At 38.2% G+C, this 14,841-nt stretch overlaps 10 protein-coding genes across 10 annotated transcripts; 5 read left to right on the top strand and 5 right to left on the bottom strand.

Annotated features, from left to right (window-relative positions):
* Positions 1-7: 7 nt before the first annotated feature.
* RPP1B (ribosomal protein P1 beta) lies at positions 8-331 on the top strand (the record flags this gene model as incomplete). Its single annotated transcript, XM_062956065.1, has 1 exon — positions 8-331. The coding sequence occupies one exon, from the start codon at positions 8-10 to the stop codon at positions 329-331; it is 324 nt and encodes a 107-aa protein (XP_062807431.1).
* A 1,448-nt stretch (positions 332-1,779) lies between these two features.
* Positions 1,780-2,013, bottom strand: PRCAT00000589001 (uncharacterized protein; the record flags this gene model as incomplete). The annotated part of the gene is made up of 1 exon (XM_062956054.1): positions 1,780-2,013. The coding sequence occupies one exon, from the start codon at positions 2,011-2,013 to the stop codon at positions 1,780-1,782; it is 234 nt and encodes a 77-aa protein (XP_062807430.1).
* A 344-nt stretch (positions 2,014-2,357) lies between these two features.
* On the top strand, positions 2,358-3,194 carry PRCAT00000588001 (uncharacterized protein; the record flags this gene model as incomplete). The annotated part of the gene is made up of 1 exon (XM_062956043.1): positions 2,358-3,194. One exon carries the CDS (start codon positions 2,358-2,360, stop codon positions 3,192-3,194), a length of 837 nt encoding a protein of 278 aa, XP_062807429.1.
* A 702-nt stretch (positions 3,195-3,896) lies between these two features.
* On the bottom strand, positions 3,897-4,445 carry PRCAT00000587001 (uncharacterized protein; the record flags this gene model as incomplete). The annotated part of the gene is made up of 1 exon (XM_062956032.1): positions 3,897-4,445. One exon carries the CDS (start codon positions 4,443-4,445, stop codon positions 3,897-3,899), a length of 549 nt encoding a protein of 182 aa, XP_062807428.1.
* A 265-nt stretch (positions 4,446-4,710) lies between these two features.
* Positions 4,711-4,803, bottom strand: PRCAT00000586001 (uncharacterized protein; the record flags this gene model as incomplete). The annotated part of the gene is made up of 1 exon (XM_062956021.1): positions 4,711-4,803. One exon carries the CDS (start codon positions 4,801-4,803, stop codon positions 4,711-4,713), a length of 93 nt encoding a protein of 30 aa, XP_062807427.1.
* Positions 4,804-4,940: 137 nt separating this feature from the next.
* Positions 4,941-7,640, top strand: PRCAT00000585001 (dynamin-related GTPase; the record flags this gene model as incomplete). Its single annotated transcript, XM_062956010.1, has 1 exon — positions 4,941-7,640. One exon carries the CDS (start codon positions 4,941-4,943, stop codon positions 7,638-7,640), a length of 2,700 nt encoding a protein of 899 aa, XP_062807426.1.
* Positions 7,641-7,774: 134 nt separating this feature from the next.
* NAN1 (Nan1p) lies at positions 7,775-10,279 on the bottom strand (the record flags this gene model as incomplete). The annotated part of the gene is made up of 1 exon (XM_062955998.1): positions 7,775-10,279. One exon carries the CDS (start codon positions 10,277-10,279, stop codon positions 7,775-7,777), a length of 2,505 nt encoding a protein of 834 aa, XP_062807425.1.
* A 195-nt stretch (positions 10,280-10,474) lies between these two features.
* Positions 10,475-10,693, top strand: PRCAT00000583001 (DNA-directed RNA polymerase core subunit; the record flags this gene model as incomplete). The annotated part of the gene is made up of 1 exon (XM_062955987.1): positions 10,475-10,693. The coding sequence occupies one exon, from the start codon at positions 10,475-10,477 to the stop codon at positions 10,691-10,693; it is 219 nt and encodes a 72-aa protein (XP_062807424.1).
* Positions 10,694-10,958: 265 nt separating this feature from the next.
* Positions 10,959-12,692, bottom strand: PRCAT00000582001 (Gly-Xaa carboxypeptidase; the record flags this gene model as incomplete). Its single annotated transcript, XM_062955976.1, has 1 exon — positions 10,959-12,692. The coding sequence occupies one exon, from the start codon at positions 12,690-12,692 to the stop codon at positions 10,959-10,961; it is 1,734 nt and encodes a 577-aa protein (XP_062807423.1).
* Positions 12,693-14,011: 1,319 nt separating this feature from the next.
* On the top strand, positions 14,012-14,758 carry PGA54 (Pga54p; the record flags this gene model as incomplete). The annotated part of the gene is made up of 1 exon (XM_062955965.1): positions 14,012-14,758. The coding sequence occupies one exon, from the start codon at positions 14,012-14,014 to the stop codon at positions 14,756-14,758; it is 747 nt and encodes a 248-aa protein (XP_062807422.1).
* Between the last annotated feature and the right edge of the window lie 83 nt (positions 14,759-14,841).

Genomic DNA, 14,841 nt, shown 5'->3' with positions numbered 1-14,841 from the left:
CAAAAAAATGTCATCAGAAGCTTCTGTTTCATATGCTGCTTTGATTTTAGCTGACGCTGGAGTCGAAATTACCTCAGACAACTTATTGAGTGTCACTAAGGCCGCTGGTGCATCTATCGACAACATTTGGGCCGATGTCTATGCCAAAGCTTTAGAGGGTAGAGACTTAAAAGAATTATTATTCTCTTTTGCTGCCTCTGCTCCTGCTAGTGGTTCTGCTCCAGCTGCTGGTGCTGCTGGTGCGGCATCGGGTGAGGCACCTGCCGAAGAAAAGGAAGAAGAGGCTGCAGAAGAATCAGACGATGATATGGGATTCGGATTATTTGATTAAGTAACGTCTGATGTTAAAGATGGGAGCTGGAGGGAATTGAAGTCCCCTTTAAGTATAAAGTCTGCTTGTGAAGTGACGATCTTCAATTTCTTGTTTTCAAGGTTCCTTTTATACTCAACATTAGAGATAACCAAAATTGTATAGAGTCAATAACAAAAAGCTAATGAAGTAATACACGCAGTTCTTAATGCTTGGCCGAACTCGATAAATCGTGGGCCCTTACATATATTTAGGTCCCCTTGATGGAAGAGGAGGAATTAAATATCAAGAATTAAGGTCTCTTGAGCGACCTTAAAGGTAGCTAGACGAACCCATTTGATCTAGCTCTAAAATAGCCTGAAAATTCATGCATATGTAGTCAGAGTTCGTGTGAATACAATGTCACTACATTCAATAGCAACTTAGTCCTAATCGGACAACAATTAACAATTTCTAGAATGATTGATGAAACCAAACTAACGCAGCAAAAATATTTGCTTGCCCTCTTCTTTAGTCCTTATCTCATTTTTACTACAAATTAGGACATGATAGGCTACTGAGAGATAGATTTATTTTTAAGTCAGAAGTGTGAACTTCAATATTTATTACATTCATTTCCAAACGGCTTAATATTTCAAAGAATATGCCAGTAACTTATGCTACTTTGTCTATGCAGTCTTAAAAATACTGGTATTCTTTTGCGCTCTTACTTTGCGTCTTCAGCCCTATACTGAGTTTTATACTTTATCATAAAGTTCAGTACTTCAAACCCTGCATGAGCCATTTAAGCTTTTTAACTAGCTTGAAAGGGAAGCAGTGCGACCAGCAAAGTTTTTAGATTGCGGACTAAAAAAAAAGAATCTCAACACGGTAACACGAGGGATTCTAGAGCCGCTATCTCAACTGTTATCCGGACCGCGAAGCAACATCAAATCTGGAAAGCTAATGTGAAACATAAATATTCTGTCGAAAAATAAGCAACTATTTTTTTTATTATCTCATGAGCGTCAGATGCGGCAAGCTTCAGCAAGCTTCAGCAAGCTTCATCAAGCGGAGTTTCAGTAGACATAAGCCCATATATCTATAACACACGATTGCAATAGTGATAGTATACTACTTATGAGCTAGCCTTGTTCGAGTATCCGAAGTCGAGCGAATTCACGCACAGACTGCACATGGAGCTTATTCTAAGACAAACAAATTCTGTATATGTAAAATTTGACGTCTCTGGGGGTTTAGTATTCGGATGTTGCGACTAATATATCCTCCGGTCATGTAGGTGATTGACTTCCATAATAACTATAATTTCTTATTCCGCGTAATTTGAACATCAATGCAACCACTAAAGCAAGATTTAGAAGCCGTCAACGGATTAGGTATCTATCAAAACCGAAACTACCATAACTCTACACTCGTATTGTGATGGAACCTACGGTATGCTACTGTATCGGATGTTCCTGATGTGCTAGCTAAATTTCTCTGGAACAAAGTCTCATCCGTTCCCTGGAACAAATAATAGCCGGAGGCAGCTCTTGTGAATCTCTTAGAAATTTATTCTCAACTGACAAAACCACGTTATCACCAAAGCTCGATCTAAGAGCGTATGATACCTTCTGATTAGAAATAAGGCTATACTTAGAAGTGGCTAGGCCATGGTATGCCTTGCCTGTGTGATTACGTTGCTCTATGTTTGTATTATTCATCATCAAAGAACTTTGCGGCTCTAATTTAACTTATTTCCGATCTGAGCGCGAGCGCATTAATAACCGCTATACCGCCGATGACTAACACTTTGGAGTTTGCTGCCGCTTTATATATATAAACAGGAATACTTTTAACTCACACGGCGGCAATCGTGAATTATATACTTAGGTGCAATTATCGGCAATCAGTTGATATTTATTGTAGAAATTTGAAAGGTTTGAGATACTAGGACGAATTGTCTGACATATTATATTAACGATTGTCTCATAAAAAGACAGGTACGGGAGCGTGAACGCAAGGGCATCAAAAGCAACTTGGTTATCTCAACTAGAAAACAGTAAAGATGTCAGAAATTTCATTCGCACAGAGTTACATACTTGCCTCCAAGGTCAAGACGAAGTTGTCTAAACAAGCATCCGATCCTAAATCCAGTCTCCGAAATCTTGTGGTTCAAGCCAACATGTTGGATAATTTGATGGATTACATCGGGAATGAGACCGAGAAAAGGTGCAGTGAACCAAGTTTGAATACCAAGCCTGAAGATGCTTTGAAACACGTTTCCTTCGATGATCAATCCGTGAGGCCTCCTCGTGATGAAGCTACGAAGACATCAGTTACTGAATATGAAGTTGACTCAGACTCAGACTCCGACGGTGAGTCTGATCTAAGTTACGAGTATTCGGATTCCGACTCTGAATCAGACTCAGATTATTATTACTCAGATTCGGATGAGGAGGAAGCGGAGTGGAATCCTTACCAAGAAGTACACCAAGAAAATTCTGTTTACAAGAAATTGCCGTATATGAATCTTTCAATTGCATCTGGACATTTCACACACACAATTATAGAAGAAGAGGAGGAAGAAGAGAATGAAATAAGGGAAGTAGAAGAAGAGGAAGAAGATGAAAAAGAAGAAAAAGAACAGAATTATAAAATTGATTTGGCTGGAAGAACGTCATCCTCATACGAGAGCGATCTTTTTAGAGAAATGCCAGAATTGTGCAGAAGTTCTTCGTTGACAGACGACGAGGATTTTGAAGAGCACCTGAGTATAGTACATTCGACGCCTAGCAGTTATCTTGGCTTAAAGCCCACAGGATCATGCTTTGGAGTACAGTCGCACTCAGCAGCAAATATCAATCTGCACCATTTACAAAATCAATATCATGCTGTATACTGAGCTACTACTGAGAAGACAGTTATGAGAATGAATGTTTCGAGGAAATTTCAAGGGTTTGCTACAAACATGTGCACCTTCATAATCGTGACGACAAATTTAATGCTGCTATTTCATAGCATATTATGATAACGATGAACTATGAGAAAGATGTCATATATATAATCTATTACTTAATTTATTGAACTATTCATGTTCTCCACTTATTTAACTTATTTAAATTATTTAACTTATAACTTACTTATTTACAATATTTACATTCTACTTACGCAACTAATTATTGACAAATTGTCCTCATGTGAAACGAGTATTTTTGCATTAGTACATTGGGGCCAGGGAAAATAACGTAGAATTTTGACATCCACCACAGTATGTGCAGTTCCATCAAAAGTTAATTGCAAAAGTTAGGAAGAGAAAAAGAATATACTAATTAGTCTAGGTTTCTACTAGTAGTAGAAAAGCGCAATCGATGCTTATTCTTCAAAATGCTTCCTTGAAATTCCTCATGACTAGATTGCGTATTTCTGACCTTAGATGGGGGAAGGCGGAGATAATGCCCATAGACTAATGCCGCATTATACAATATATCGGCACGAAGCTGCCGACTTAAATGCTTATGAAAATAAAACTATGCAGGTCCCTGGAAATAAGGAATAGCGATCTCTCCGATAGCGATTTAAGACAATAGGAAGTTTGTCAAAGCCATCATAGATCTTGGCCGTGTCTCTCACAAGACCAAGTCCAGATTATCTGCAAAATTAGTAATAGTAAGACTAGAATCTTCAATAAATCAACTATTTGACCCAAAAGTTGTAACTGGTAGATTTCAAGTTGCAACAATTGTCTATCAAATGGCTTGCTGTTCACTGTTCCAAGTTCACGGGGCCTTCTCCAGGTTGAGTCATTAAGTTGAGATCTGTATTTTATATGTGGCAGTAGTGGCATCTGAAAGTTTATTGTGGCCTTGGAAGCAAATTTCAAATCACCAGTTTCCGATTGACTTTTTGAAGCTGTCGACATAAGTTTCTCGAGTGGTAGCTCATAGAGGTCATAAAAAACTCCCCCGTGTTTCACATCCGAGTTGCTCTTATAATTTTTTGTAATGATTTTATCACTCGGTTTTGCAACATCTTTCAGTTGTGTATTCCAGAAGCCATGAAAGAACTCTTTCATAGTATCACAACGAGCCAAGTTTCCTTTTCTAGTATTTGGTGGTGATTTGGACGCCCCGAACGTAGGAAGGATTAGTTGCATTTAATTATTGAAGACAGCGTTTGTTCGCTGAGCGATTTCTCACGCAATACAGTTTTACTGTCTTACGCTTCACCCAAGAAAAATATAGATCACTTTAGTACATTATTGGAAAACGAAGAGTACTAGAGCCTATGAATACCTAGCAATATGAAATAAAATTCTTGGTACACTGAGGGCGAGAGCAATGATATTTGATGCGATGTTCCTTAGCCTTCCTACATTTTGAGTCAACTAACCTAATGCAAATAACTCAAAAGTATAAATATCATTTTCTTAAAAAAATCGGCCTCCTTAGCTTAGTGGTAGAGCGTTGCACTTGTAATGCAAAGGTCGCTAGTTCAATTCTGGCAGGGGGCATATTTTTTTTTTTAGGATTATTTTTATGAAGTATGTACAGGAAGTTTTTATAGGAATATTTACTTTGATCTTTCTTGCCACTACCGAGAGAAAGGAGTTGACAAAAAAAACCTAATCTATTGATGAATAGAAGGAAATATGTACGGGAGACATATAATCGCTAGACTGCGAATAGCAAAAGCCGGAGTTGGTAGGCAATTATATGTACAATCACGAAGGCATTTTGGTCTACAGAGACCAATATCATTCGGAAGAGTTCACTGGCAGCAGCATCAACAGCAGCTTATTCTCACTAGAAATATTGGTTTTGTAAGACTAATGGCTAAAGCAGTGAAAGTACCCGCATATGTTGGTGGTACCCTTGCAGCTGGCGGATCTTATGTGGCATACAAAGTTGAACAGGCATCGAGTTATACTTCTGACAAATTATCGTCGTTTAAAGATTTCACGGATAATGTATTTGACAAAACAGGCGACTTTTTGAAAGGAATGAAAGGAAATGGAGAAAGTGTTAATGGGGATGGTAATGGCTCAGGTGATGGTGGAGGAAATAGCGACACAGCTACGGCCGCAGGCGCAACGGCAGCAGCAGTTGGCTTTGCTTCTGAAGATGAGAAAGAACATGACGAGAAGGAGGAAGATTTTGATGACGACGAAGAAACTCTAATCGCTGATGACGAGGAATTACCTGAAGACGATGAAACAGATGACCAAATGTTGACATTGACTAGGCAAATGATCGAAATAAAGAACCTATTATCTACAATTGATCGTGACGCTATAAAATTACCTTCTATAGTTGTTGTAGGATCTCAATCAAGTGGCAAATCCTCAGTTTTAGAGAGCATTGTCGGTCAAGAATTTTTGCCTAAAGGGTCGAACATGGTTACTAGACGTCCCATTGAGTTGACACTTATAAACTCTCCTGAATCAGCATCTGAGATTGCAGAGTTTCCCGCATTAAAGATGTATAATATATCTGATTTCCAACAAGTACAAAAGGTCTTATTTGATCTTAATATGACTGTTCCGGAGTCGGAATGCATTTCCAGTGATCCTATTCAAATTAATATCAGAAGCCCCAACGTTCCGGATCTTTCCTTAGTTGATTTACCAGGATATATTCAAGTAGAGGCTGCGGATCAACCCATTGAGCTTAAACAAAGAATAAGAACTCTATGCAATAGATATCTAGAAGCTCCGAACATCATTTTGGCCATAAGTGCTGCTGATGTTGACCTTGCCAACTCCTCTGCCTTAAGAGCATCAAAAGTTTCTGATCCATCTGGCGAAAGAACGATAGGTGTTGTCACTAAGCTAGATTTGGTAGACCCGGAGCGTGCCAGAGCCATTTTGACAAATAGAAAGTATCCTTTAAAGATGGGATATGTTGGGGTAATTACGAGGGCACCGAATGCAAACATGTCTGGAAGGTTATTTTCTAGAAGATCATTTAGCGGCCATCAATCTTTCGTCGCGCAGCAAAACTTTGAGCACAATTTTTTGAGGGATCACAAAGAGGCGTTTCAAGGAACGAAAACGGGAACAAGGAACTTAAAAAAGAGGTTGATTAAAGTCCTTGAGCAATCCATGGCAGCCTCATTGCGTCCAACCCATGTGGCGATTCAACAGGAATTAGAAGAGGCTTCTTATCAATTTAAGGTGGAATTCAATGATAGACCATTGACTCCGCAAATGTATCTTGCGAATAATATAGATATGCTCAAATTGGCTACGAAAGAGTTGAGTCACAAGTTTTCAAGGCGCGAATTAAAAGCTATTCTAAAGAATGAATTAGACCAAAAAGTTTTAGATTTGTTGGCTGAAAAATACTGGAATAAACCCTTCGCTGTCATGCATGCTCATAATGATGTCGTGGAACCTGATTTAAGGGAGCTATCCCAAAGCAATAATATCCAGGATGACTCCTACTGGCACCAGAAATTGGACTTGGCTACAAGTTCATTGACGAAATTAGGTGTTGGCCGATTATCAACTAGTTTGGTTAGCAATGCTCTTCTAACTGAAGTGAGAAACATCGTTGATGACACTCAGTTAACCAATCACCCATTAGCAAAGAATGCGGTTGAAGATGCAGCCAAATCAGTCCTTGGAGCTAAATATTTCTCTACGGCTGATCAGGTAGAAAATTGTATAAAGCCATACAAATATGAGATAGAAGTTGAAGACAGAGAATGGCTGAACAGTCGAGAGAATTCGACCAGAATTCTTAAAGAGGAGTTGAGGCAATGTGAAAGAATGTACAATGAATTGAAGAAGCAAGTTGGTGGAAGAAAGCTACTGCAGGTGATAACTTATCTAGAAAAATTAAACCAACAGCAAGCCATTGAAGTCGATTTTAACTCTAATGAGGCCCTAGGATTTTCCCTGGCTTTGATAGAAAAGGGGCAAGATGCTATGTTTCTTAGGGATAGATTATCAATCTTAAGAATGAGGCAACAATTTGTAAAGAGTTCTAAAAGATGCAAGAAGAAGGAAAACAAATATCAATGCCCCGAAATTTTTTTGGACGTCGTTGCGTCCAAGTTAACATCTACAGCAATTTTGTTTTTGAATGTAGAGCTACTTAGTGACTTTTATTATAACTTCCCTAGAGAGTTGGATATGAAATTCTTTAACTTGAGTAAGGGGGAGATTGATCATTTTGCCAAGGAAGACCCTAAGATTAAGAAACATATTGAGCTACAAGAGAGGAAGGATATGTTAGAAGCTGCTTTAAGTAAGATAGAGGATGTCTTGGCACTACAAAGATCTAGATCCAAAAATATTGATGATAATAACGATGGTAATAAGAGATCTATTTTTAACTGGGGATAAAATATTTAGGTGTACAATAATGTATATACATATGCTTTAATATAATTGAGATATTGCTATAAAGACTCTTTATCACAAACAGTATGAAATGTCATGGTATCTTAAGGACGCTTGGAGATGATAAATGGAGATGTTTACTTGATGACTTTGATGATACGATCGAATAAGGTTTCAATTTGAACACCTTCAATATTATCGAAAACTGGTTGGAAAGTATTGATATCCACAATCTTATTAGACTCAAGAGCTTCATCCGAAGAAACTTGAAGATTTCTCTTTGTAGTATTTTCATGAACAATTCCTGCGCTAGGTTTCACAAAAATGCTTGAAATGTCATTTTTGAATTCAGAACCATCATTTCCGGCAATTAATCCCACTCGAGCTGTCACGTCGACAAAAACAAAAGACGAATTTATGCTTCTGACTGACGATATTCCCTTTTCATAATGATATATAAAAAGCGGCTTTAATTGATTCGGATGAAATATCATTATTTTAGAAGACAAGATCAATGAATCGTTTTTGGTCGAATAGTAGTTTCCTATTAAGCAAACAAGCTTATTTATTGGGTCTATAGCTATCAAGTTCCTAGCACCAACATTAGTATTAAATTTGGCAGCCAAAGCATCTTCTTCATCTTTTAAAACGTTATATGACAAAATATTATTCTTTGATAAAATAATCAAATGATGGTCCAAAAGTGAAAGCGATCTGATTCTAGATCCAGTCAAACTCCTACGTGGGGAGATTTCCTCGAAAGTAAAGGCATTGATGCTACTAATTGAACATTCATGTCCAAGGAATATGATCGAAGCATCATTAGACCAACAAACGTCAACTGCATCAGATGAAACGACGCCACCAATTTTGGACTTCCTCAATCTCCATGCAATTTGTTGCAGCTTATTTCCTTTCCCTGTTTGGTAGACTTCTTTTGGAAACAAAGGAACCCATAACCTTAACCCACCCTTATCGTCTGCTGTTAAATAACCCAAACCATTATTGAACGACAACGGAACAGGTTTAAGAGATAAAATTGGACTCGAATTTCCATGGGGATCCACAATTTTTGTTACAAGCTCCCAATAACCTCCCTTGTCATTCACTAAATCATTCGTATCAGATGTTGATTGAGTATCAATGTATTTCCAAAACTTTAATGTATACTGCATATCATCTTTAGAGAATAAATTGTCCACCTCGAAATTGGATACTGAATCAAAGGTACACATCCATCCACCGTCCGCCGTAAAGGAAACAAAATGAACAGAAGGGTCAGGTATTTTCATTTCAGATCTCACTTTACCGGTAGGTATGACGTGTGCCGTGTTTTGTACAAAAGATTGCTCATTTTTCACTAAATCGTAAGCCTGAAGTGATGCACCATTGGGGAAATACAATTCTTTTGTCTTCGGATGAACCTCAAAGACACAAGAATAGTCATATCTTACCTTGGAGCAGTCAAAAGTATCTGGGAACTTTGAATATTTTTTTCTAGTCTTTGAAATTGTAGCTTTGACTTGATTGACGAATGATGGCTTCACTCCACTCACTGTCAACCTAGAAACCAAATCAACGGAAGATAAGACAAGGATTTCGAACGAATCGTCCTCAATGTTCGAAGAAGAATTGGCGGATGTTACTCTTAGCATCAAAGAATAGCAGTCAGGCTTATTATTGTCTATCGTAATCTTTTCAATTGGTCCGTTCAATCTTGGTAAAAATTGAGTTTCACCAGTCTCTAATTGCCAAAGAACTAACACTTTTTCTAACCCTCCCGAAAGTAAATAGCTACCATCTGGGGTAAATTCTAATGACTTGACTTGATCAATATGCCACTTTAACAACCTTTGCGTGCTCTCTGTAATTAGTCCACTATATAAGACTTGAATGGGGCCAGCAGCCGTTCCGATCGCAATAGCCGAGGAGTTTGACACAGCAAGTGAAGTCACTGGAGATTTAAAAGGAAATGGGATAGTTTCTCTATTTAATTTGGGAACATGTAAGGCAGATCCGTTCAGATGGGTGTGATCGTTATGATCTACGTACTGGAATTTAAGAATTTGTGTCATATCAACCAACTCAATCTCGTTTGAACTCAAGAGAAATGCAATCTTAGAGCAATCCAATGAAACAGCAAACCTGAGAACCTCTTCTATTTCACATAACTCTTCTAGGGCTAAACTATCTCTTGAAATTTTATATATAGTTCTTTTCTGAGCGTGATTTCCCGCTCTTTTATACTTCCTTCCAGAAATAACATAAATTGCGTCTAGTTTTACCAGAATTATTGATAAAATAGACTGGTGTATTTCAACCTTTCTCGTTGAAACTAAAGGTTCACTACTTTTCTCTTTCCAGTTTAATATAATAATGTCACCATCTTCTTTGATAATAACTATGTTATTTTCATCAGATGGATCAATAACGGCTCCAATTATATTCTCCATATTTATATCTATTGTTCGAATGCACTGTCTAGTTGGAACATAGTAAATCCTTATCTGAAATTCAAGAAATGCAAAACAGTAGCGACCATCACTTGAAAATATAGATGCTCCCATCGTGGATTCAGAGGAAAATACGGGCCCTCCTCCAGAAAGCATCTGGACTGACCAGCTATTAGTCCTCGCCGTCATCTATGATTCAGATATGTATATTGCTAAACAAAAGATGTTTTACCAAGTGGTGCACTCTTCATACCTCATCACTATAAAAAATCATAAATTTTCACCGATGGTGATCATGTGACATTCATTTCTTGATAGCTCAAAATTTTCATTCATATTATCATCAAATAGATACAAATACTAAATACTGGGATTCTTAGTAAAATGCTTATCCCTGTACGTTGCTTTTCTTGCGGAAAAGTTGTTGGTGACAAGTGGGAAGAATACTTAGAGTATTTGCAAGATGACTCCATGACAGAGGGTGATGCATTAGATAAATTGAAGTTGAAGAGATATTGTTGTAGAAGAATGGTACTAACTCACGTCGACTTGATAGAAAAGTTTTTACGCTATAATCCGTTAGAGAAGAAGGATTTAAACTAATTAGGAAGTATGTACATCTATTAGGAAAGATTTTATCGAGGATTTGCAGAAGAGCATCGACCATTGCCCCCCTTTCAGTCCTAGGTGATGAAAAGAGTTTTCTGAATTAAGTTTAAGGGACTTATTCTGTGTTCTAGGGTCAGAATGTTGAGAAAAGATCAGATATAAGATTTATAGTTGGAAGGATTACTAAGACACATATTTAACGCAAATACATTTGAATCTAAAATTTTTCTATGAGCCAAATGATGTAGTTGAAAGTTATCTAGTTATCAGCATCTGGGGTATCAACAGTTTGGACGTACTGATAGAAAAAAGCGACAAGCTGTAAATGAGCCGAGGCCTGAATTCTTTCATCCACACTATGAATACCATTCTCAGTCATTGTAACATTTGAGAAGAATGGAGAAAACCTAAAAATGTTTCTAGTGAGATCCCAGTAATGCCTAGTATCGGTATTGGCAGGCATAAGGGCTGGTGCAGTGATAATGGGATAGTCAACATCAGGGAAAACAAAGTTCTCAAATACATGTCTCACTGAACCTGCAAGATAAGACCATACCGTATCATTTACAGGTGTAACAGGGGCCGGATTTAATATAATGGAGGGAAAGTCGACCACAAATTTTCCATGCTTACCTGCTTCAAGTAATGTATTTCCAAAAGCGTCCACCCCTAAGTCATATTTTTTAGCAAGTTTAACAACCTTAGTAGATATGGAGTCCGCTAAGCTCTCATAAGTTTTCTCAATAGCAATTCTGTGATTTACTAGTAAAGATACGTGTTCTGGCAAAGCATTCGATTTCTCTCCTCCTTGGATCACATTCATTGATTGAGCAGTCTGAATCAAATATCTGGTGATAGGGTTTTCTTGTAATTTTTTGACAACTAGCGAATTAGCAAACTTATCGTAACTAGATCTAATGATCGCTTTTTTGACATATTTAGGGACCTCGGGGCCGCCATGGACAGCTGCACACTTCAAATAATCCATCGTAGGGTTAGCAGATGTTAATAATGGTTCATAAGGATTACTTTCAAGGATGTAACCAAGCTCTGACATGAAGCCAATGGAAGTATGGTCAGGAGGAATGGAAGAATGGCCACCAGGTGTCGTCAATTGAATTCTAACATCAGCCCATCCTTTCTCACTAGTTCCTGGAACAGCTACAATCCTTTTCGATAAGAAGTCAACTGTCAAGCCGGGACCCTCATCTAAAATAGCGTACATCGAATCCTTTCCAAATCTGTTTTCCAAATATATTCCAAGTGAGCGAGCACCATAAAAGCCAGATATCTCTTCATCGAATCCAAATGCTACTACTATGCCCCTTTGCGGTTTATAATTTTCCTTAATTAACAATTCTAAACTTTCCATTATCGCAATCAAAACATTCTTGCAATCAGAAACACCTCTACCAAAAACATACTCACCATCGTAGTGTCCCTCAAATGGAGGATATGACCACTTATCAAGTGTATCGGATTGTACCGGAACAGTATCCTGATGAGCCGTTAACATTAACGGCTTCAAGTTCTCATTTGAGCCTTTCAAGTAGAATACTAAACCATAGGTGTTGACTTTTTGTACTTCAGTGTTTTCGTAGACAGCTGGAAAGGTTTTCTCCAAGTACTTGTGAAATGTTTTGAATTTAGACCAAAACTTAGGGTCGTCCGTGACATTCTTCAGAGAATCGTATACCTGCGTGTCAATTTTAGTGGCTCCAGCTAGCTTTTCAATCGATGAATTCTTGAAGTCGGCGTTGTTCAAAATTGTCAAAATCGTAGAATTATTATACGAGCCTCCTGGGAATCTAGGTTCTTGAATTGGGCAAAGACTTTTGTCTATTCTCGTGAACTCTATCTTCAGATAATTGATAAAATTGGTGCAAAATAAAATTATTATAAAGAAGACTCCTGTTATTCCTCCAATTGCTAATTTTTTAACATTGAATTTTCTATTAGCTATAATGCCGTCATCTAATGGAAGTGAAACCATATTTCGTTGCTCTAATACCAATTGAAAAAAAGAGCTTGTAATATGCTCGGAAGTCTTTATATTTGAACATGGATTAGGGGAGAGGAAAAAAGTTGTGCGGCTTGAAAGTAGCGGCTGACTATTTTGAGAACTACGATCATTCGATTAAAAGACAAGCTATCAGCAATAATGTAAGGATTTGATCTGCGGCTTGGTCACTTGTACTCAATTCTCACAAACTTAATCCGCAACATCTAATCTCAAGTCACTAAGTAATCGACCTGACCCATTTCCTTACCAATACTAAAAAATGAACTCGATAATTCATTTGTGATTGGCTGTCCGAGTTTTTTCAGTTGTATAAGATATGCGAATAATCACGTGATATATGATTGCTTTGCGGTGACCTCATCCTTCACTTCAAGAGAGGGAATGTAAGTGCTTTGCTGCAGTCCCAGAAGTTGCAATTCGATGCTTAAGACTAAGAAAAGTTCTAATTGATTGAAGATTTCAGGGCTTTGTTTGGTGGCTAAATAAGCTGCCTCCTTGTCACTGCTAAAAATAAACAAATATTAGATTTACATGTAGTCGCAGAAGGAGGAATGTCGAACGCTCATTCACAGGTCTTATCAAGGTATGATAACTGCCAACTAGTTGCGGCACGTAATGGCGTTATTTAAAACATTTCATCTATAAACCTCCTTTCATATCTAACGTATCGCGAGCTAATGTTTCGATATGACGTTGCCACCTCCGAATACAGGCTTCTTTAAACAGTCGCCGCAGGGCGCGCTAATTAAACATTACAGTGGTGAGATGGTCCGAGAGGACCGTATCAAAACGCGATGGGCTACGTAGCTCAATGATACAGCTAGCTTCGATGACAGTTATAACGCAAAACTGTGTTGGTTGGCATCGTGAGGCTTTTGTCGTGAAAAATAAAAGGTGCGACTGTTACGCGAATTTTTGGCGTTCTGAAACAATACGACGGATCGCGCACCGTAAATAATAACAAACAATCGCCCCTTTAGAGGGCTACCAAGATTTACCTAGACGCCAGGAATGCAATGAAACACGAGCATACTCTGTCGAAGCAAAGCGTGGTCGTATAAAACTAAAGCAAAAATAACAGATTTTAATGTAAAGCTTTTTAGACAAGGTTACCTATAGACTGTGACAGAGCCATACAAGCGTACACTAATCGCGTCCACTCCTTTAACGAAACTATATACTCGACTACTGTTGTTCGTTACTATTGAATAGGTCCTGACTTTTTTAAGTGAAACTAATCAGTAATTCGATAATAAACAGGGAAAGTTTTGAAGAAACAAAGGTAAACTATGAGATTTTTAGCAGCTATTCCAGTGGTGCTTGCAGTTACTTCTGCATACGCAGTTCCTCATAAAAGGTTCAACAACGAGACGTCTTCTGATGTCTTGGGTTACAATGCGGACAAAGTTGCTACTTCGCTGGCTTCGTCGTCTGATATTGATACCACTATCACTATTGACAAATACGTCACTATCAGATTGCCATCAAGTACCTTTACAGTTGCAGCATCTGAAACTGGTGATATTGAGGCCATTGCCTCTAGTGCAGATGTGACTCCTAGTACCTCGACCGTCATTGAGTATGAAACTTTGACCTCTGGTAGTGAAACAAAAACAATCGCAACTACCACTTATACTACTGAGGTTCTTCCCACCGTCGAAGCCAGCAAAAATACTACAACCACCGTTACTAAAACTGTTAGTGAGGATAGTGGTTCCGGTAATGAAGAGAGCTGTGGTGCAAACACCGTTACTGTCACTGTGACCAAGAGCGGTGCCTCAGATCCAACTTCCACACTCTATTTGACGTCTACTTTCACAACCTCCTACCCTATTGAGGCTGTCTTCACTAACGGTGACGATACTACTACACTTACTAGTTTTGTTGAGGTCACTTCGACTCTGCACTATCCAAAGACTTCTGCAAGTGTAACGCCAACGCACAACAATGGTACATATTCCTATTCTGCGCCGTCCACTTCCGCTGAGTCAGAAGCTGCCCCAGTTAAAAGAAGAGGATTTATTTTCGATTTCTAATTTAGTTTCAGATTTCGACCTTGATCAATTGAATATTCTGCTTTAAGTGAACTTGAACGTATTATCAATTCCTTCTTTGTAAT

The sequence above is a fragment of the Priceomyces carsonii genome (genome assembly GCF_900007245.1).
Source record: "Priceomyces carsonii strain CBS4050 genome assembly, scaffold: Debaryomyces_carsonii_scaffold_1, whole genome shotgun sequence".
NCBI lineage: Eukaryota > Fungi > Ascomycota > Pichiomycetes > Serinales > Debaryomycetaceae > Priceomyces > Priceomyces carsonii.
Note: the sequence above shows the minus strand (reverse complement) of the source record. Positions and strands in the feature narration are given on the sequence as shown.